Source organism: Myotis lucifugus, unplaced genomic scaffold (assembly GCF_000147115.1).
Source record: "Myotis lucifugus unplaced genomic scaffold, Myoluc2.0 scaffold_130, whole genome shotgun sequence".
NCBI classification, from domain to species: domain Eukaryota; kingdom Metazoa; phylum Chordata; class Mammalia; order Chiroptera; family Vespertilionidae; genus Myotis; species Myotis lucifugus.
This window is the reverse complement of record NW_005871178.1, coordinates 2,120,484-2,144,456: the sequence shown is the minus strand read 5'-3', so window position 1 is coordinate 2,144,456 and position 23,973 is coordinate 2,120,484. Positions and strand designations below refer to the sequence as shown.

The 23,973-nt window shown below is 40.8% G+C and overlaps 1 protein-coding gene across 1 annotated transcript in view; it reads left to right on the top strand.

Moving 5' to 3' along the window:
• GLIS3 (GLIS family zinc finger 3) overlaps positions 1–23,973 on the top strand; it is a 439,240-nt gene that overhangs the window by 357,157 nt on the left and 58,110 nt on the right. Inside the window, exon 7 of the mRNA XM_006094116.3 lies at positions 19,452–19,596. Coding sequence (XP_006094178.1) covers positions 19,452–19,596 — 145 coding nt within the window. The remainder of the gene's footprint in view (positions 1–19,451; positions 19,597–23,973) is intronic.

The following is a 23,973-nucleotide window of genomic DNA, read 5'->3' as shown; positions in this document are numbered from 1 at the left end:
AGAGGAAGAGGGAGGAAGGGGGAAGACAGAGAGAGAGAGCGAGAGAGAGAGAGAGAGAGAGAGAGAGATCCATCATTTTGTTATTCCACTTATGCACTCATTGGCTGATTCTTGTATATGCCCTGACTGGGGATCAAACCTGCAACCTTATTATATGGGGATGGCGCACTAATCAACCAAACTACCCATTCAGGGCTGCTTTGATTCTTTTTACTCTGTAGACTATAGTAAAAATCACAATCACTGTCACGATTAGTTTTCCTCACTCAGTATTTGCAAGGACATTGCTGGACTCTGAAAAAGGAGCTTCAAAGGGGGAAAACAGATAAAGAAGTGGCAGAGGACAATAAACAAGAAGCTACAGTTCACTGCATTGCTTTGGGCCAGCCTAGCCTACAAACACCAGCTATAGGAATTTGGGTAATATCTACTCACTGTGGACTTTGAATACAAATTGTATTTTGAGATGACAATGCCAAGGACATCCTTGACATGTCTTCATTTGTACATAAGCAAGTACAGAACTCAGTTTCATTTCTGTGTCTCAAAATAGCAGCCAAGGATGATCCATCCCCTCCTCACTTGTAAAAAAAACAACACGAAAAACAACTTACTCATCTGTATGAAAAAATATGTCCAGAACAAGTTCTCCAATTTCCAGGTTTTAAAAGCTCAGACACATCAGAGTGCACTAAATCATGGCCTAAAGGAGCAGAGGAACCTAATGCTTCATAATGTTTTCCCTACCTCCCATCTCCACCCTGATGGTGAGCCTCCTCCCCACCCCAGACAGTAAGCTTGAAATCAATCAGAGAGTTCTACACAGCAGAACATTCACACAGTACCAACTATATTTCTTCCACCATCAGTGATCGCAGGAAGGGGTGAATTGGCATTTAAAACACCCTGAAATAACATTATGTGTGCAATTACCCATTTTATTCTCATCCCTCATGAAATAGGTTAAAGGAAATGGGAAGAATAATAATAATAACCACTAAATACCTGTGTAGAGCACAGTGTACCAGGCAGTTTCATGTCTGTTTACCTCTTTCACCTTCACAATCATTCTGCAAGGTTAGCATTACAATTATTATTGTAATTCTGTTTTGAAGATGGAAAGCCTAAGGTTCAGAGAATCTAAATGAGTTTACAAGACACACTCAGTCAGTAGTAGAACTGTACTCCAGCTGAGTTTTCCTGACTCTACATTTGGTCCTCCTTTGACTCTACCATTCTTGCTATGGGGCTGTCTGATTTTCCAATGTGGGATATTTTGTAACTGGTCAAGTTCTTGGTGTGAGGGTCATTCCCAGAAGCTCTGCAGTGGCCCTCTGTTAGAAGATGGTGGCAGGGCCCTCACGCTCTAGAGCAGCGGTTCTCAACCTGTGGGTCGCAACCCCTTTGGGGGTCGAATGACCCTTTCACAGGGGTCGCCTAAGACCATTGGAAAACACATATATAATTACATATTGTTTTTGTGATTAATCACTATGCTTTAATTATGTTCAATTTGTAACAATGAAAATACATCCTGCATATCAGATATTTACATTACGATTCATAACAGTAGCAAAATTACAGTTATGAAGTAGCAACGAAAATAATTTTATGGTTGGGGATCACCACAACATGAGGAACTGTATTAAAGGGTCGCGGCATCAGGAAGGTTGAGAACCACTGCTCTAGAGTTTCTTCCTTAAAATTCTCTAAAGCCCCTTTTTGGTAGTTTGGCCAATAGTACCCTATCCAAGTCAGGAACCCTGAACCCAGACTGGTACCAGCAAGGGTACAGGCCCCCATTTCTCTCCTTTGAGGCACTCTCTCATCCTGTATGTTGGGCCACTAGGGGCCCTGACAATCTCTGGGATGACGCATGTCATAGGGTTATCCTGGGGCCTGGTACACAGGTAATTCCAAGAATGTGGCCTGGGAACTGACCACTCCTGCTGGCCAGTGCAGCATGTTTTTAGCTGAATCACTTGGGATTGGACCCCTGGTGTAATGTGACATACTGATTTTGGTGACTTAAATTAGTCATATAGACAGGAACCCTGCATAAAGAAACTTTTGCCCAGTGGTCTGTATATCCTAGGGGATGATCCTAAAGGTGGCAGGAATTGCAAAGGGTCTAAGACAGGAGTGTGCAACCTTTTTGTGAGTACATGCCAAAACCAGCAAAATCTCTGACTCAAAATTCTTCTGCGTGCCAACCCTAATTTTTTGAGAACATGTTACGCCTACTTGATATCTCTTAAGGTGTACGTATGTGAAGAAACTTGAAGAAATAATAAAATTCATTCGAGCGACAAAAACACAGTATATGATGATGAAAAATACATTTATTTTTTAATGTATACATGTTATGTAAAATTATTTATTTATCTAAGATGCACCTACACTGAATTTATCTGAAAAATAAAAAAGTCGATATTAAGAAAAAAATTGTAAATGGAAGATTATAAGAGAGGGTTTCACGTGCCAGCAAAAGTTACTGGCGTGCCATGTTTGGCACACGTGCCAGGGATTGCCCACACCTGGTCTAAGATCTTTACCCTAGGAGTAGACTACTATGTTAGTTTGCCACAGTTTCAAAGATACAGGCAGAAGACATGAAACTCATGGATTAGAGACAGCTCTAGCTCTAGCTCGAGTATCATCATTTTCTTATGCCAGCTTCTTAAGTCCCTATTCCCACAAGGTGATGCAATAACGGCCAGGTGACACTTGCATACTCAGTGGATTGTGTTACAAGAGGGAAATCCTGAGCTTAGGGAACCTGAATCTTTCATAATGGATGTAAGCATATTACTTAGGAGGAAGACACTATGCAGTCAGTTTTCTAAAGCTGTTTGTTATAAAACATTCTTAAAAGGATAGTCCAGAAAGTCAGTCAGGACCTCTGCTCCCAAGACATGGAGAAATTTGAGAGACCCATGGAGAGTGCCTCTCAACAGTAGATCCCTTTTGTTCCCCTTGATGGCAGATGTGCAAGAACAGCCCAACACTAACCCCAGCCTGCCTGGGAATGCCCTAAATTGTCCCCCTGAAATAAAAGTGGCTTCTCGGTGAAAAGACTGAAGCCAGGAAGAAGGACCATAGATGTTTGGAAAACATGGTTGTATGCCTTGTGGGTCTGTATATAATTCTAACCATGCCCTGCCTGTTTGTTTCAGATTCTACAGTCCTGCCCATGGACTGTGCCAGTTATCTCATGATTTGATTTGGGAATTCCACTCCTGTACCTACGATTATCTATTCCACTAGCCGGTTACAATGCTTAGAACTACCACCATTACAATCATTCTCCAGTTATGGGATTGTCTCCAGAAGAGCCCTGCATAATTGTGGGGTTTTTTTAGGCAAAGACAATGCAGCAGTCCCTTCACACCCATCAATATATCAATACTAGAGGCCTGGTGCACAGAATTCTTGCACTGGAGGGGGGTGTCCCTCAGCCCAGCCTGCACCCTCTCCAATCTGGGACATCCCTCTCATAATCTGGGACTGCTGGATCCCAGCTGCTCGCCTGTCTGCCTGCCTGATTGCCCCTAACCGCTTCTGCCTGCCAGCCTGATAACCCCCTAACCACTCCCCTGCAGGCCTGGTCCCCCCCCACCTGCCCTCCCTTGCCAGCCTGGTCACCCCTAACTGCCCTCCCCTGCTGGCCATCTTTTGGTGGCCATCTTGTGACCACATGAGGGTGGCCATCTTGTGTGGGGGCATGATGGTCAATTTGCATATTGCCCCTTTATTATGTAGGATAGCATCTGTGTCTGTTCTCTGTGTATATTATGCAGGGAAGGTCTTTTTTAATGAGGATATGGGTTCAGAAGAAGTGAGAAGTGATGAGTATACTTGGATCTGGGGAAGGTAGTTTCAATGGGGTCGCTGGGAGATAAAGGAATAGTTTAAAACCATTGGATGACAAGGCTGAGAAAAACACAGCATCAGGGAGCAATGAGAAAAATGAATGAGGTGGTACTTTAGAAGTCACTGCACAATTTATCCTGGAGCCCATCCTAGTATTGGAGTTTAAGAATAGATTTTAAAATGGAGCTTTACTATTCAATTTCCTTGGCTTTTTAAAGGAATGTAGGCAGTATATTTTAAAATGGAAGTCAGGGGAGTGCTTTTAAAGGAACTACTCAAACACAGTTGTATTTGCTCACTTGTCAATGCCACTCTTCTTTCTCAATGCCCAACTCAGCATCAGCTGTGTGCACTGTACATGCAGAATCTTGAGCCCTGACAGTACATGCTGTCCATGGCCGTTGCCTCTTTGGCCACACTCCTGTGCAGATGCTGCCACCACAAAACACTAATTACTTGCATACAAACCAGTGATATTTACATTGATATGGTTAAGTTAACTCTGTGGTGGTGAAAGCCTCAGTTTTTCATTTCCTGCCTGGTATTTGCAATGTGGAATTGCAACACTGCATTTACGTGCATTTTTGCCTTTAAAATGTTCTGTGGTGTTGCAACATTTGAGAAATTCCCAAGGATCCTTAATCTTCCTGCAAACACGGGTTTATAAGCTAATGACCCACTCACTATCTCAGAGTAATCTCCTCGTGCTCCTGCTACATCATTCTGAGTTTGCATTGTATATCTTTAGATAGTTCCTGTACTATCTTCTAGTTTAAATTTTACCCTTGAGGATACCAATAAAAGGATGAAAAAAACAGATTTTTGAAAATAATTCTAGCTCCTTTCAGGAGCAATTGTTGAACTTAAAGATATTTTGTCTATTGTTTTCCATGAAATCTCATTTAAAATATTTTATTAAGGCAAAAAGACTTACATTCAAGGCTAAGGACCAGTGAACAGTAGGCATGGCAACCAAGAAGCCATTTGGGAAGGAAAAAAAAATGCAGTAAAGAGTGTTTTAATCCTTAACTTTAATCCCTTTACTTCCGGTTCTCAAAATGAAATATAAATCAGGGACCGTGGAGCGCTGCAATTTTTGCCTGAATGGGATGTTGGCAAAAGAGGATTAGTAATGGACAGACGTGTTTAAAGAATTTATTCACACAATTTGTTGTAAAACTTTTGAGACCATGAGTGACCAGTTCCTTTGAGTGGCGTCAATGAGAACCAACAAAACATACTTTGAAACTGATTAGAGAGTTGGCGCAGGGGGACACCCCTCTTTGCTGTTATTGTTACATCATTTCAGCCTGTGGTAATGACATGAGAAACCAAGGAATTTGCTTCATTCCCCAGTAGGGAGGTAGGAGACTAGGGGGTGGGGGTGTCTGGTTGGTAGAATAGAGATATTCCTTTGATCTTCAAAATACCAGGGAAAAATCAAGTCACCTGTGTTTCACATGCTACCTTTCCTTGATGTTTGATTACTATGGGAGTCTCACACAGACGTGTGCTTTCCACTTCAACAGATCTTGGGTTTCTGCTAAGAAGCACAGGCTTTAGTGTCTGGATAATAAAGCAGAATTTTCAGAAGGATAGATTATTATTATTCCTTAGTGTCTCTACTTTTTGTTTCTAAGATTTTCTTTTACATGAAATAATGCTGACTTGTTAATTTCAAATTAAAAATAACTGATTTTCTTTCTTTAAAGTCATGTCAAAAATATGCCCCCCCTACACACACACACACACACACACACACACACATACACACACACACACAGCCTTAAAAAGTTGGTTGTTTGATTATATGTACACATCTATTTTCTCTAGTTCTATTTTGGAGAATTATTGGGGATGAAAGGGAGACATATCATTTTATGGTACTTTCCCTCAGTGTGTACATATATAGAGTGAGTATTTCTTTGATAAGTTTATTTCTAGTGGACAGGGCTCTTTGTAAAGATCTGGAGTAGCTACAACTGGTACTGGTTTCCTCTAGTGTCAGAAGGTGAAACTACTTCCAATAATAACATCTTCCCAAGGGAGCTAATAATAATGACAGAGAAAGCAACATGAAGCCCTAGCCTAGAGCATTTGAGAGTGGAGTCAGACACAGCAGAACGATGTGTTTGGAGTTCCTTGTAGACTTGAGAATAAAAGCATTTGTGGCAGGACACAGGGAAGAAAAATAGCACCATGTTCTCTAGCATAGAGGACATTGTGCTGCGCTGACAGCACCTGTTTCTGCTTCCACATCTTGGCCTGGTCTCCTTTCTCCTCATTCTGTTAGAGACAGCAAGACCCGTGTAGTGTAGGACAGAGCTTCTGAGATATAATCCTGGCATCAAGAGTGGCTGCCAGCAGTCCTCATCATCCTTCCACACTGCCCTTGGGTTTCTGGTGTTCTAGTCTAGATTTCTGGGGCAGGGTTTATTATTATTATTATTGAGATTGGATTTTGGTCATTGCAGGGGGTGGATGGTAATAAGGAAGACAAAATAAAGTCAGTGTCCAGAGGAGGAACAGCAGATTCTAAACATGAAAATAGCTTTGGCAGAGGCTGCATAGACTGCAGGAATCCATAGACTAGAGGAATCCAGGTCCTGTCTTGGGCTTCACCCCGCAGAGCTTCTCTGAACCAAGTCTTCTTGCCAGTGTCCTAAGAGAAGAGCTCCATTGCACCAAAGCATCGAGAGCTCATGTGGTTCATGCAACACTCTAAGATGCACTGTTCTTGGATGAGTGACATACCTTCAGTAAAATGCTTCTGTGCATTGGCAAAAATAACGCCACAGGTTAGCTCTTGCATTGGTGGCATTACCTGAGGACTTGGGAAATGGCTCTGGCGTGGTATTAAAGGCTGTATGTGAGGTAGTGACCAGGGAGACCGGGGCCACAGCTGCTCATTTACTCAGAGGATGGAGGTTCTCATCTTAGGTAGGTAGATTGTCAAAAAGAGGGCCTGAGTATGTCATTCTGGGCCCACTCAGTTTGATATTTCTGTGCTCTGCTTATCAAAAATATATGCTAGACATTGAATCTTTAAAAGCATGGTAGAAAATTGGATTTGTTCCCAGCCCTTCCAGATGAATGAGAGATATGAAGTATAAATGTAATGAATTAGCATTTCCTATTGGAAGGATTGCTCATTTGCACATTCCAAGCGGCGATATATAATTGTGAATAGTATTATCTAGTAAAACTTGGCATCAATGGGGACTGAGTATTATAAGGAAATAAACTTCCCAAATGTCTTCTTTAAAAAAAAAAAAAAAAAAACTTCTGTTAAGGTTTCACTTGGCTAATTCCAATTTTATTCTTAGTTGATAATTTTGGCATGCTTAAATTACCTCACTCTTTTTTCCCCAGGGTTTTATCTGCATTTAGGGGCTACCCTAGAGAATAAGCATGGATTAATGAATTCTTAGCAGCTATTGAGTCATTTGTTATTCATGTATTTGTTCACACATTTCCCCAAACATTTATAGAGTACCTTTGGTGGGGAAAGAAGTGTTGTTTTAGCTTGCACGATCAAATAGACATGGATTCTATTTATAAGGAGCTTTTTTTTGTCTTCTATGACACACATACACACACATACACACACATACACACACACACTCACACATAATTTATAAATAAGTATAATACAATGTAGAAAACCAGAAGTAGCATCAGAATGATACAAAGAAGTTGCTGTTGGAATGTTCAAAAAGCAAGAAATGACTTTGGAATGGAAGGACCTGGGAAAACTTCAGTGAAGAGGTGACATTGAATTGGAGCCTGGAGAAGGTGCAGAATGTGTGGCAGATATGCAGGCTGGAGCAAAGGGGACTCCAGATGAGGGAGGCTTGTGGCCAGAAGGATGGCATGAGACGTGAGTGACATGGGACACGAAGTCACACAGCTAGGTGAGAGCCAACCTGTGAAAGCCTGTGAGTTTGGGCTGTTGGTAATGCTTGGTAGAGAGAGTCACTAAAGGGGGAGTGATGTTGTCATCCATGTACCTGAGGAAAATTAAACTGACTGTTGGGTGTAGGATGGATGGGAGAGCTGAGAGCAGTGCTCTTCATTGAAATGACAGCCTTCAACTTTTAGAAGTAGGCATTTCAAAAATTGTCCAAACACTCAGGCACACTAAAATCAGCCTTAAATCTTTTTGCAGACAATTCATTTTAATTAAATGAAAGGAAGGAAAAAATGACTTCTGTAGTTAGTCTCTCCCCACTCTTCCTAAACTATAGCACAGGCGGGGCTGCAGTCAGAAATCAATTCAAAGGCAAACAATAAGGAGCTGGTAAGATACAGGGGGGAGTAATTACTAGACAGCTGGCTGCTCTAATTAAACCTTGAGCTACTTGAATAGAAAGGAAATGCACACTTGACTGGATGGGATGGACTGTGTGTGGTCACATTAGTGCAATGAGCCAGTGTTAGGAGGGATTTATGAAGTTACGATAGAAGTAAACCCTCTTCTTGCTTTGGGAACTCACAACCCCTTCACCAGGCCCCAAAGGGTGAAGTGAGGATGTTTCTCCTTTGCCCTGTGAAATTCCATATTAACAGTTCTCTACTTGTCTAAAAATATCATCCTTAATTTAATATTCTGCTTTTGAGATGTTCCTCCAATGAAGTTTGAATCTACCTCTGACTATGTTCATTTATGTATCATATTCCAGTCAGAAGAAAAAAAATAAGTAAATATTTTTAGTGTCAGTTTTAGAGTAATATTGACCTAGAAGGAAACCGTGTTTTCACAAACATAACAATATAAAAAGTCCATGCTGAATGCCTCTCCGATTTCAACGTACTTGTGAATCTCAGCTCCCCAACTCTGTCCAGGATAGCTAGATAGTAGTACAGATTTTGGTAAGTAGGACATCTAGAGATATCCCCAAAGTGTTCTGAAAATGTTTTGTTGTTGGTATTGATTTCCAGTATATTTTGGACTTTTCCAAAAGTCCAAAGCTAGCTATAGTCTTTCTTAAGGTAATATTTATCTTCCAAAACTCTGCTGATACCTTGATTAGGATACTGTTTGGCCCCAGACTCTGTTTGTGAAGCTATGCATAAGAACCCAGAGGGTTCTGGTAGACTCTTTAGGCTGCATCAGTAGAGGGAGAAAGTCTGGAACAAGGGATGTGTTTGCTCTGTTATACTTTGTCCTGGTCAGACAGCTGGTTCACTGCATTAGGATTGAGATATCATTTGTTCATTGGCCATTGAGGTCCAGTGCTGAGAGAAACTGGGGTGGTGAATGGAATAATAAGCTACATGAGAGAGAAGAGACTGACACATTAGTGTCTTCTGTGTGCCAACTGCTTTGTGAATCCTACCTCGTTTAGTTCTGAAAGTGACCAAGATAGCGCAATGGCGTTACCCTCATTTTACAGGAGGGAAACTAGATTCAAGCAGGTGACTGTATCTCCAGGATCGCACAGTAGTTGAATCAGAGTTGGTCAAACTAAGTCTCAAGCTCCTTCTACTAAAGTACCTCTTAGATATAAAAAACTAAAGGTGTTCAACCTAGAGAGAAAAAACTACTGAAGGAGGGCTGACAAGGAAACTAATTCACGTACCCTTTCAGGGCTGAAATTCTATAGTATTTTGAGGCTTCTCAAATATTTAAAAAAAACTATAAAGTACAGTGTGAGCAAAGTTATTCCGTGTGGTCTAATAGAAGAGGGGAGGAATACACCCTAGTGGGTGGAAATGATGGGTCAGCAGATTACAATTCAACTTGAAGCAAACTTTCTAATGATTAGACCTATTTAGCAATGGAGGGAACTGAGTTGTAAGGGAGTGAATTCCCTGCCATCAAAGGGATTTGGACAAAGGCTAAGCTGCCACCATGTTATGTGGTTAATGTGGCACAGTTCAATACCATACATTTAAGTTTAAATTAATTGAAATTTGATAAAGTAATTTTTAGTTTTATCTAATTGCACTACCCACATTCCAAGCATTTATCAGTGGCTGCCAGTTGTACATCACAGCCCTTTCCGTCATTGAAGGAGGCTCTGTTGGATAGCACTGCTGTAGAGTTGGCACATGAGATTATTAGACTCTAGTTCCTTTCTACTTTGAAATTGTTTCTGTAAACATTTACCATAAATAAACACTAGTTTTGTAGTCTCTACACTAGTACTGATATTTCTTATTGAGATGTACCCCAGTATATGTACCAATGCAATTATTTTGGTAAGTTCATTAATCAGCTCTGGATAAAAATTTTGGCCTATGGAGTCCCTGCTAACCATATAGGTATCCCCCTAGATAGAAGTTCAGGGTGCCTGATTGGACAGTATCTCCAGTTCCCAAAGAGGTTTCTCCTAATGCTGTTTTTCACCCTTATATTTTTTCCTCTTTGCCAATTGGTTATTCACAAAGGAAATGAATTTGATAGCAGATTGTGGGAAATTAATTACCTATGATAGGCCAACGCCACTTCATAAATGTCAGTGCTAAAGAATCTCCTACAGGGAGAATTTTAAAATTCAACTGGAAATTAATTGCAATTAATATAATAGGTTAACTCATTGTAATTATTTTTAAGCCTTTGGGCAATGAGTTAATTCTCTGAGAGCTGCATTGCTCCATGTGTCATAGAGAACACTTGATGAGAATGTTCTGGTGCTAAACCTAACCCTCTGGGGAAAAAGCCTACTAGTCTCTCCTTCTGGCTGAGTTTCTCCAGAAATATATTTTGGTGGCATTTGATTTCTGGAGAACAAAGGAAAATCGCTACTAGGTGATGCATAAATGTTTATGTCCAGATAGACTATACTCATTGGAGAAAGGGAAAACAAAAGGCCTTTGATTGTGCCTCGTTTTCTTTGGAAGTGTGTCTCACTGCAGGCTCACAGAGTGCCTTTGCTCTTGGAATAGAATGTAATAGCACTGAACATGGAAGAATCTGGGCCCCTTTCCCTCTCCTAATTATTTCCACTTGACTCATTTAATCTTGGACGATTATTCAGTCATATCTGAAATGAGAAAATGATGGGAGTAGAATTTCCGTCTCTTGTTTCAAGAGCTTATAAACATTAACAGAATAGTCTTGAACAAAACAACAAATAAAAATCACAATTGACGGTGCCTTGTTTTTATATATTAGGAAAAATCCCTGCATTGTTAGGGAAACAGCTCAAATTTCCAAATGAAGGAGTCTTGTCAAGCCCTGATGGGTGATTTCATTATCAACGTTGAAAAACTATCATTTGGAACAAATATTTCATAATGGGAGATTGTACAGAAGCTAAGGAGCCAATTTGTCCTCTTGTACCTGGATAAAAATTAAGCTCTATAATGGGTCATTGAAGATCAGGATCATTAACACTCAAAGACTCATAGCTTGGTTTCTGAGACTCAGAGCTGTCCCGTTTCTTCCTGGTATGTCCATGAGCCTTAATGCAGGTTTATGCTTAGACAGATGCATACAGTTCTCATAGTTGCTGAGAGCTAGATCAAGACTCCACATGCATAAAAACTTCCGACAACTAGAACTGTATAAAATTAAAGTTAACTGCCAAGATGAAGAAGTCGTCCATGACTGCAGGGAATCAAGCAAAGTCTGAGAGCTACTGACTGGGGTTCCTGTTGGAAAGTCTTACATAAGTTAAAGGTTTAATTCTGTTGATATCTGCAGCCCCTTTGAATGCTGATAATTCTTGTAAATGATGGTTTTGTTTTTTTATGTATCCTCCACAATTATGCTTTTAGTGTTATGCATAATATGTCAGAACGCCCCACTTTCATCAAACACCTGATTGCTGTACCCCTCGTATGTGGGCACATCAGGGACTGAAAAGCAGGGGGAGTGTGCATCTGAGCATCCTGGAAGAGCTGCTGGTTGGCTCACTAAGTCGGGTGCTCCTGGAGCAGACTGTGAACCAAAGATTCAGGTGTGTGTGAGTTATTAAAGAAGTGCTCCCGGGAGAATCTGATAAGGAATGAGGGTAAGGGAGGACATTAGGCAGGAGTGGGAGCTCTGGAGCATAACTTAAAGCTCCGAGTTTATTGTACTTCAAGGCAAAGGAGCACCGGGTAGTCACGTGTGTGTGTTTGTGTGTGTGTGTGTAGGAAGTGCTAGCCGTGGCTAAGTGCACAGAGCTGGGGATGGGCACACCAAAGCTGGGGAGGGGCCAGCACAGAGCTATGCAAAGTGGCCAGAGGGGATCTGGGCAGAGCATCAGCAGCCTCTCTGCTGTAGTTACTGTTATCTTTAAAAATTCTCCATTCGGAGGGTAATTCAGTCAGGACCTCATTGTATTTCTTAGACACATCTGCATACCACTAGCGATTGTCACCTCCTTCAGATAAAGACATGTGTCTCATTCTTACAAATCCAATTGGCACCGAACAGTTTGCCCAGACATTAATCCCATCCTGCCAGGTGCTGCGGACTTAAAAGGCAGTCAGCCAGCCAGGTCCTGTGGACTTTACAACACCGCTGTGCAGAAGAAAATCCTAACAGGAAATAAAAGCAATGCACGTGTCCAGATGCAGGATTGTTGAATATAGACTGCAGCTCTCCCTGTACCCCGTGTGGACTGGCCTGGTCGGAAGGGGTTTCATTCAGGGGGTGAACAGGAGGTCCACTGAGAGGAGGAAGCCACTCCAGGCAGGAGGGGTGAACCACAAAATAAAGCAATGCTTGCAAAAAGCAGGGCAGTGCTCTTGAAAGGAGCAGGGGCCTTTGTGGAGGCCTGGAGGAAATGTCTGTCCCTGGTATGTGGGGGAGTCACAACACGGAGGCTTCTTGTCCTAGTCTCTTGGGACTGGTATGCCAAAAGGAGAGAATATTTGTTTCTTGAGTATGGCATAATAAACTCTATTTTAGGAGAGACTTTCTGAAATCCCAAGATGGATTGGCGAGGGTAGATAGCCTGTATAGTAGACAGGTTACTATTAGTGGTCCAGCCCCATCCTTGTCCCTGACCCCGCCCTCTGATCTCCAGCTGCCACTTGGATGTCCTTGGATCATCCGAAACTTAACACACCCCGGACTAACCTGCTGATATACCTCCAACCTACTTCTCTCTTCTCCTTTGCTCTTCCTCTTGCCCAAAGCTGGGGCCATCCTCGATTCCCCAGTTTCTCTCAGATTCCACATCTCATTCAGCTCCACCTTCAAAACGCAGACTGACGGCCTCTCACCACTTCTGACTTCAAGCCGTTGGCATGTATTATCTAGATTATTGAAGTAACTCCTTACTGGGCCTTCCTGACCTCCTCCCACCTGTTCTCCACACAATAAACAGAGCGATTTTATTTTTATTTAAAATATAAGACAAAACAGTAACTTTCCGCTCGCACCCTCCCATTGGTTTGCTGCTACAATGAAATCAAATACTAAATCTTCCTGTGTTGGAGGCTGGACATGACCTGCCTTCTGGCTTTTGCTCTGATCCCATCCTCACACCCTTCTCTTTGCTTCCTTGCTCACCCACTCAGGTAACTGTTCTTAGAAGCCACCAGCTTGTTCTTGCCTTAGATTTCCCCTTTTGTGCTCCATCTGCATAAAATGCTCTGGCTGCATGGCTTGTTCTCTCTCTTCATTCAGGTCTCAGCCCATAATATCCTCTCCTCACAGAGGCCCTTGCTGACCCCACGTCAAACCCATGGGGGAGCACGGAGAAGTGTGCCATCCCACTCGGTCTGGCTCAGCTTCCCAGAGATGGGGGTGGGAGGAGGAGGAAGATCCAAGGGAGGAGCAGGGAATTAGAGAATCAGAAGAGATAAAGTGACGTATCCCCTCTTGGGGAGGGGTGCTGCAGTCAGAGATGCCCCTGAGTCAAGATCATATCATGTCAGGTTTCCTGGGGCCACCTGTGTTTGTGGTTATATGTAGATGTTAAGGAACAATGTGTGCCATGCTTTATTTTTCTCAACTGCTGGTATTCATGTTGTTGGCCCAGGACCAAACCAGCTGACAAAGCCCTGGGAGTGGGGTGAGGAGGAACAGTGGCCACCAAAGAGCAGTGGTCCATTCTGTTTCTCCCTCTTTCCTCCTACAGATACCCCTTCCCCTAAAGGACATGGTGTCAGGGTCTGCACAGTGGTAATGAGATATACTGGGAACATTTCCAGAGGATGTGGGGGGCCTTTGCTCTTTTTCCAGTTAGACCAAGATCAACCGATGGGTTTACGGCTAACGTACAAAAATGTCCTAAGAGGAAAGGGTGTGTGTGTGTGTGTGTGTGTGTTGGGAAAGGAGAATATTGGGATGGGTTCTTTCTTTGCAGTATAACACACTCAGGGAGCGTGACTTTGGGTTGACACACCAAATCCAAGCCTGACCTTTGCTGGCTGCGTCATTCTAGCTTTTCATCTCTACATTGGAAACCACAACAGTACGCACCTCCTAGGGTTGCTGTTATGAGACACCTGGTATTGAGCACTGGTAGGGATTTTGTTTATGGTTACTGAATTGAAATGCAGTCTTTAAGTGTGTGTCGTGGTGACTGTGCACATCCAGCCCTTTGCTGTGGGATTTATGTGCATGATGGTCTTTTCTTCCTGACCTGAAATACTCATCCTATGGTAGTGCCGTTCAAAGCGCATCCTGTATCAGGATTTTCCAGAGAACCAGCTTGGGGGAGAGGGAAAGAGAGATAAATTAATTGATTTCAAAGGAAGAAATTGACTTATGTGACTGTGGGGGACAGTGAGTAAGAAATCTGTAGGGAGGGAACTCTGGCAGGAGCTGATGCTGCAGTCCAGAGGAGGAATTTCATTTTGAGAGAAACCATCGGTTTTTTTGCTCTTGAGACCTTTCACAGGTTGGATGAGTCCCTCCCAGATTCTAGAAGATAATCTCTTTTACTTAAAGTCAACTGGCTCTGGATGTCAACTCCATCTACAGAATTCCTTCACAGTAACTACCCAATTACCCAACCAAACACTGGGTAATGCAGTCCAGCCAAGTTGACACAGGACTAACCTCAGTGTGTCCATACCTCACAGCTCATTGTGGGCTCTCAGAGAGGGGAGGCAAAGTGCCTCTATGGCTGTGGATAGTAACAGGGGATGAGATGAGTCTCCCAGGAAGCAAATGGTGGAGACCTTACAAGAAAGAGTTCCCTGCTGCACTAACACTAAAGCCAAAGTGCTAATAGAAGGCTGTGGGGTCCTGCATAACCCCCCACCCCACCTTTCAGACCTCATTTCCTGTGTTTCTCTTTCTCACACCCCACTTCAGCCACATGGGCCTCCTTGCAGTTCCTCCTTGATATGCACTTAGTTAATTTCCTCAACTCCTTCAAGTCTTTGCTTGAATATATTTTCTTAACCAGGCCTCCACTCTCCCCAACATTTCCAATCCCACCTAGTTCTCTATTTTTTCTTTTCTTTTTTCCATAGCACTTACCAACTTCTATACAATTTACTTGTTTAGTTAATTTGTTACTGTTTACTCCATCCTTCAGAACATATACTCAGTAAGTATCTTTGTTTTGATTGCTGATATGTTTGAACCTTCTGGAACAGTGCCCGGCATATGCCAGGCATATGGTTGAGGCCCAAGAAAGATTTGTTCGATGAATGAATGAGAAAGATAAGGAAGGACAGTGCTACTCTGGAATGAATAGGGTACGGTTAGGGCAGCCTGGTTGGAACTCCAGGGGCACCATTCATATGGATTACAACGCAAATAAAGGTCCCTGGTGTTGTCCAACACAGCAGCCCTTTAAACTAGATAATGAGTGGGCTCCACCTTCACTTCTTTCCATAAAGAGCAGTAAAGGTTCCATTAAAAAAAAGTGTCTCTCAAAGATCACGTATTAAACTGGATTGAATTTTTTAACCCTTCTTATCCCTGTGAAAGAAAATACCTAAATTGATTTTAAGACATGCATCTCATGGAACCATTTATTATTTTGAGGTCTGAAGAGAGACGTAATAAGAAACGGTTACATAAAGTTCACGTGTTAAAGACAGTTTGTTTTTTATAATTTCCTATTTTCATAATTTGTTTTCTCCATAACAAAAAAAAATTAGCTCTCCTCAGGATTCTTAGAGCCTGATGTTTCTGTAAGTGCGATCCCTCAACAAGCAGCCTCATCGTGGCCTGAGAACTTGTTTGAGGTCCACCCCAGGCCCCCTGAGTCAGCAACTCCAGGGTGCCTGCAGGTGCATGCCCAGGTCTGAGAACCGCAGTGAAAGACCATCTCCCATTGAAAAATTTTCCTTTGTCTTTTTTTAATATTCCTAGCAGCTAAGGAGATGTGTTTGAAATACACATTTTATAATTTGTTTCATATCCATAGTTGAGTTTCTTACTCCAAAGATGAAACCATATTTTATTGAAAGACATCCCTCCCAGAAGATTCTGCTGTGTGCCTCCTGCCTCACCCATGAGGCATTCCTGGAATGTTTAAGGGCCTGAAATGATCTGGAAGGGCCTTTGCTGGTCGTCTAATCTGGGTGGGAGGGCAAGAAGGACAGTAAACTTACATATCATTTCATTACTGCATTTCTATGCATAGTGCTCTCCCTTGGCAATTTTGCACAAGGTCCTCAAGGCTTGTTCAATTTAAGAAGCAGTTTCTAGAACCATGCCTAATCCCAGAGAAAACCAAATTAACTCTCACCACAGAGTCAGATGGAATCACACTCTTGGAAAACAAGAATACTTGTTGAAACTGAGGAAGAAGTGCCTGCCTTTGACTCCAGGAGGAACCCTGGCCAAGAAATTCCTTGGAAAGACCTCATCCATACTGATAACTGCAAAACCCTAGAGTAGCTGGTAATAGAAAGCAGAGAGACATCACGTATGTGCTTAGCAGAACATGTGGGCCCCAGATCACATGTTAACAAAGGAAGATAAATTAAAAGTGATCACCAGAACTCATTCTTAGCCTTGATTTTTTTCCAGTGTTCCTTACGCAGCATGTGTTAGGTTAGTACCAAAATAACAAACATACTTTCCAAAGGCCCTGAGAGGGCTAGGCATAAACTCAGACAGTCTTGGTCAGAGATTCCAGTGAGGCAAAGCTGAGGAAATGATAATAGAATTATGTCTCATTCACTCCATGTGTTAAATGCTTCTCCCCTATACTTAGGCTCATATTCTTGGACTAAGACCTGGGCATATGTTTGTCTCTTTATGAAGCTTTTGAGATCCAAGAAATATTGCTCTCTAAATAGTAACTTTGCTGATGTTCTGTGTGTGTGTGTGTGTTGTTTTTTTTCTGATCAGAGTGTGGATCAGAGTCATTGTTGCTGGCATGCTGGAAGTGTTTAACCAGCTCTCTATATAAAAAAAAGCCTCAGTTTCTAGCATTTGCCAGTTTCTATGGTGTATATATTCTTACCATGATCAATTTCAAGCTATCAATCTGACATCATTACATGGAAAGTTTGGAAAAGATACACCCGATTGACACTCTTGGATTGGTTTAAAACCAGCCTCCAACAAGTCGTTGGAATGCAGAGAATTTGGAAGCAGAGGAAAGTATTTAAAAACAAAACAAAACAAAGGAAATAAATTCATGATAATGACAGTAGGAGCAAACATCAGTTTTAATATTGGATTACATTTTCTTACAGTGTTTTTTTGTCTATGTGTTTTTATGTCATTGTTATTTTGTCTATATAATTTTGTATTTTGCTTTTATCATCATGAGCATTATTTTAGTGGTTACATAATATCCCATCAAATTGATATAAGTTCATTTATTGGCCCTAGTTGTGGACATTTAAGTAACATTTTCTAATTTTTTATTGCTATACATAACACTCTATATCATTGGAATATTGGGTATAAATTTTCCTTCACCTTTCTTCTGGGTATATCCTTAAGCCAAGTTTTATGATCAAATGGTTTAAATTATGGGTTTTGGAAAAATATTGTGAGATATCATCTAGAAAGTTTGTACCAATGTACACTTCTACATTGTTTAAGATGGAGTAGGTCAATGGGGCGGGGGGGGGCGGAAGGAGGGACATCTGGAATATTTTTAATAATAAACAAATTTAAAAAAAGAATGCCTCTCTCACTGTACCTTAGCTACCACTGCTTTTTAAAGGTTTTATTAACTTAATAAGTTAAAAAACTTTAACATTGCATTTCTTTTAAGTGTGCTGTATGTTTTTTTAATGTTTATTGTCATTCTGTTTTGCCTTTTTAAAGTCTTATGTTTATGCCAAGGCTGCGTGGTGAGGCAGTCCCCACCCAGGAGATTCTGCTGTGTGCCTCCCACCTTAATCATTAGATAATTCCTAGACCAGAGATGATTTAAGAGCTTTAACTGATCTGGAAGGACCTTTCCTGGTTGTCTAATCTGGGAAGGAGGGTGAGAGGGACACTAAACATACTCCCTCTCCCCACTACATCTCTGGTTCATCTTCTGTTTCTCTTCTCTAGGCCCCAGGCTCACACCACTCCAACTTTACTGTTCCTCAGATAATCCAGGCACACCACAAGGCAGACAGGTTCTTCCTCTCTTTATGTCTGTATGGCTCACTCCCTCGCTTCTTTCAAAGCTTTTTGCAAGTGTCATGTCCAAGAGGTTTTCCCTGATTTCCTTTCTAAAATTGCCATCCCTCCCCCATCCTCACTGTCTGTCTTCTCTGCACTGTTATTCCGCTCTGGAGTATACTTTCCCTAACATGGGATTCCTAGAGTCTAGAGGTGTGTCTGACAATAAATATTTGTTGGATGAATAAGTATACTCCAGCCTGGGTCTAAAGGTTTAGTTTTGTATTGATAAAGACAATATTAACTTACGTATTTCCTTTAAACACTGGAGATGGTAACTACTTGGAATATCTGTAACAAATACATTGCTAGATTTTTAAGATATTGTATTTTTATATAAGCAGAAGATAGAGATTTTTATGTAACAATCTCACGTTGTGATTTTTTCCTATTCAAATTATATTTACAGAATTCTTTTTCATGAAGAGATCAGGTAACTTTTCACCTAGATTTTATTCTAACATCCTTATGATTTGATTTTTTTGGTAACTCTAATAAATAAAGACTTTATTTTGTTACTGTGATAAAATGACCATCTAAATGTTTTTTATGTAACTTACTGTTGGGATTCTGTTTCTGTTAATGACATTGGTTTTTCTTTTAACCATGCTCCATAATATTTTAAAATTTAACTTGTGTATTTTCCTGTCACGTAATATCTATAGGCACCAAATCTCAATGGACATTTCTGAATTATCTCCAAGATATTTTCATAGTGATATCTCTGTATTTTAAAAGCACTTTCCAATCTGGACTAAATATACTTGAGTTTGTTCTGTTATCGCTACAAGTTCTGATAAGATACAGAGCAAATACAAGGAAATATAATAGGCAGTTGAGTTCTCAGAAGTCAAAATATCCGGACTAAAGTCAAATCTGCCTCTAGCCACACTATTTTTCCTGAAGCACCTGCCAGGTGTTATGAGGACTGGAAAACTGACCCTTTTATTGACTCTCTTAAGCCCATAGTTGTTGCTTGATAAATATTTGTGGATTGAATTGCATTGAACCTTAGGGCATGATGCCATTCCAGGAAAGTATTCCAAGTAACAGCTTTCCTTTCCATATGTCTTCTGTTTTCTCCTTTTCTTAGTTGCGGTCCAGTGCAGAGCTCCATCCTGACTTGCTCACGGATTGCCTCACCGTGCAACCCCTGCAGTCGGCCACATCCCCACAAGATGCTGCCACAGATGGGGCAGTGGGATGCTCCCCGGGGCCTGGGCCCGAACTCTATCCAGGTAATGACAGCAAAGGCAGACCCAACCACATCAACTGATTTTCTCTAGGCACCTTCACTCTGGTTAAAGGGAATGCTCACATGAAAGAAATTCTTCTAATATCATCTGTATTTTGCTTTATCAGTGGACTGCAAATTATCACCCTCCATACTGTCCCATCTGAATTCTGAGCTGTTTGGCAGCAGACTTTTTTCTCATTAATAAACAAAGTAAAATAATGCATTAACTCTTTTAGTTCTGGGTTTCTGCCAAAAGTTCAATGCACCCAACCTTCCCAAGTATCTCAAATTTATTAACTGATATAGACTCAAAGGAAATGCTTCCCCCTTAAGCAGATAACAGATTTCTTAATGGAACAATCATTGTCTTCTTCGCATTTTAAAAGGAAGCCCAAGGTTTCTAAGAAAAATACCATACCAGTAAACCAGCTTGTAAGAATGTCCATTACTGTTTGTTAACCATTTCAGGGGTGGGGGGAGATAGAATGGCACTCCCAGTCCCCCAGACCCACTTTCTTCTGCCTGGGTTTGAGTAATAGATGACTCCATATTTGGAAAATTTCATGTGTGTAGTGAAAATAAGAAAGGATTAATTTGCAACAAAAGTTATTTTTTTCATTTACTTTCTTACCTGGATTTGTATGCGTCTTTCACTCTTATTGTGACGATGTACCCCTGCAAACATAACTGATTAGCATCCTCATGTTTGGAAAGCCCTTATTGTCATGCTGTGACTCTGATAGTAAATGTCCCACCGGCTCCACATTTCAGACAATGAGAATTTTCTATTGTCTGTGGATTACAAATCCCACTCCCACCCCCATCTGATTCCAGGGCCAGGTTTTGGCAGCAGACTGTTTTATTTCTTTTTTCTTTTTAAATGTACTAATAAGCCATAAAGAATTAAGAATTTACTGATGCATAACAGTGGAATAGAAGAAAGACATGCTTGTGTAACTTGATAAACTCCACAGTTCTCAGTTGGTCCAAAGGCAGGGGAAAGTGCAGTGTTTCAAGAAGGTCAGTCATCAAGACACCAAGAGTCAGTGGCCCTTTATCAGTTGTTTTGGCTACTTACTTTTGGAGACCAACACAGCTGCTTTTTGAGAATTTGGGACATGAGATTAAACCTTATCTGAAGGGCTGAACAAATCTTACAGAGGTTTGCGGTACAGGTACATATATACACATGAAATACGTCAATGTATAATGTTTTCAGCACACATAAATATTTTGTATTAGATATATACATGAAAAAGCGTGACTAGCTAGACTAGCTTTTGTTTGTACATATGTCTGTTTGATTTGCCACATATTTGATATCTGAACATTTATTTTAGCACATTAAGTTAACAATCAGTTTAAAGCAGCCAATATAGCACTACATTTTTTTAATCCTCACCCAAAGATATGTTTTTATCGATTTTTTTTTAGAGAGAGAGAGGAAAAGAGAGAGAGAATCATCAATCAGTTGCCTCCCATATGAGCCAAGACCGGGAATCAAACCTGCAACCTTTTGGTGTACGGGACAATGCCAACCAACTGAGCTATTGGCCAGGGCCCTCTAATTCTACAGTCTATAAATTCATGATTTTATTAAAGACCTGGAACACAACATTTAATAGTCAAATCTAATCCAAACCAATTGCAAAATGGCCCAACATCTAATATATTTTCTGGTGATGGGATAGTCTTGTTCATTTAAATCTCTTAGAAATGGATTTGGAAAGCAATGGGATCTCTATCTTTGCTGTGTGTAGCATACATCTGTGTGGCTCATTTTCAAAACTTAGGAGTCACCTTTGTCTTGGTGTGTATTTTTATATTTCTGGTAGTGTTTTTAAAAATTTTAAGAGATTTAGTTTGAAATGGCTTTGTCCTTCCAAATAATTCCTCTCTTTGCACATGATACATTTAAAAAATTATTATAGTTATTTTACAATTGCAGTTTACTTTCAATATTATTTTGTATTGATTTCAGGTATACAGCATAGTAGTTAGACAATCATACTTTGCAAAAACGGTCCCCTGATATTTCCAGTACTCAACCTGCACCAAACATAGTTATCACAATATTATTGACTATATTCCCTATGCTGTACTTTACATCCCTGTGACTGTTTTGTAACTGTCAATTTGTACTTCTTAATCCCTTCACCTCTTTCTCCCAGTCCCCCATCCCTATCCACCTCCCCAGCAGCCACCAGTCTCCTCTGTGTACATGAGTCTGTTTCTCCTTTGGGCCTCAAAAAAGATTTTGAGCTCTTAGTTTTGAGCCTCCAGCTCATGCGGGCGAGGTGCCATAATGGGCAAAGAGTCTAAGTTACCACAGTATCAACAGAATATCTTCAGATTGATTTGAATTTTCTGCAACTATGGGGACATTTGAAACAGGCATGTGGCCATCTTCCTTTATCCTGGAATTTTACTCCTTGAGTTAGCTTATAACTGTGAAAGTTTATCTTCCCTACTTCTTTTTTTATTCCTGCTTCCCTCGGGTTCTATTTTACTTTCTTTGTTCTTGCCTTTCCTTTTAACAAACAGAACAAAACAAGGCAGGAAGAAAAACTAAAAAAAACAATAATTTTAAGCCTTTCTTCTTCCTTTTAAAGTTCTAAAAATCCACTTGCCAGGAGCGCGTGTTCACACCAGTTTCAAACCTGTGCTAAAGATCTGTGGAAAGAAGCCAAACAGTGAGAGATGCCAAAGGAAAAGGAAACTGTTTATCAATTAGTTACATGTAAAATCTGAAGTGTTAGGGCAATTTGACAAAGATTAAGGCTTGGCTTAGTGGCAGAAGTACTTGGAGTCATTCCCTTTACATTCTGTTATACAAAATTGAGAAAATATTTGTTTAATGATTGTCAAGCACTTAGACTTTTAAGTGCTAGCAAATTGATTTACAATAAAAATATTTTGATGGACACCTGTTCAGTATATATGGGCATAAGATCAGAAGTAGTTTAGCAAGGAGCACCATGATTTTTTAGAAGCTACCATGGAGGACTCATGTTTTGAAGAAGTCATGATTTTGAAATGGAAACTTTTCGTGGGTAGCAGAAAAGGATTTGTGAGATTCTGGGAGAGGGGTAGTTGGCAGAGCATGAAGATGAACAGGGAAGATGGCAGTTCTGACACGTACAGCTCTTGCGAGTCTCCTAACATGTTGGCTTTCCTTATTGAAACAAACCTTTCAGTTGATAAGTTGGAGTTTGACTGGAAAGGAATGCCTGAAAAGACTTTTATTTCTGTGGGAGAAAATAGTACCCTAGGTTAAAGCAGCCAAATATCACTTGAGGCCCTACTGAAGGTGATTTTAAAAGCGAGGTGTTTATTTATCTACTTGGAAATCCCGGGGCTCCGCAGGCCGGCTCCTCAGCTAACCTGAGAGCGATTTAGTGATCTAACAGGAAGTCTGGACAGTTCTCAAGGAAGGCTCACTTATATTGTCTGTCCTTTTGTTCAAAAGTGCTGTACCTCAGATAGTACTGTCTTGGCCAGCCTGTAAATTCAGGTGATTTGTCTGATCATCCAAGGGAGAAATATCATAGCCAGTAGATCGAGGTGTGAATGCCACTTTTAAGGCTTAATGCCTGTGTAGATATTCTCATCAGCTCCCTGGATGAAGGGATGAAGCAGATAAGCCTACAGTTAGTCTGCAATATCATGGACAGCCTGGGCCAGTGCCTGGTCCTGACAGAGAGTCCGTTCACTATCAAAGAACGCTGTATGGAAGATCTGTCTGGTGAGTGATCACAAGTTACGGTTCCCTCCAGATCAAAACTGTACTAGAGGCTCAATACAACATAAGCTTTGCAAATGGTCTTAGCCATGAAGACATCGTAGAGACCAGTGTGGTTGAGATGTTTGAGATTCACAGAACCCCATCATCAAGTGAGGAGCTAATGCAGCTGGAACAAGGAGATCTGCAAGAATGAGGGAATTTTATTGGTACCACTTCTATTGGGTTTTTAAATAATTACCATGTTTTTAGAGCTATTGAATTATCCCAATTCTGAGTGTAACTTTAGATCTTTCAGGGGGGAAAAGTGTTATATTCATATATTATAGGGAATTGTAGAATGAAAATAAATACATTTTTAGAGCAGGAACTTTTGAAGTCATATATTGTCATTCCCTTCCCTCCCCCTCATTACTGAGAAATGAAGGCTTCTCTATTACAATAGCATCACTTTTTGTAATAAATAGCACCATATTAAATTTATACAGGATTTAACATACTTTGTGAAATAGTTAATGTTTCATTTTAATGTAATTTTATGGGATATGTTTTAAAACATTTTCTACATTCTTAAGTTAATATATTTGCTATCTTGGGACAACTTGCAGAGTTGTAGGGGTTAGAAATAATTTTCTA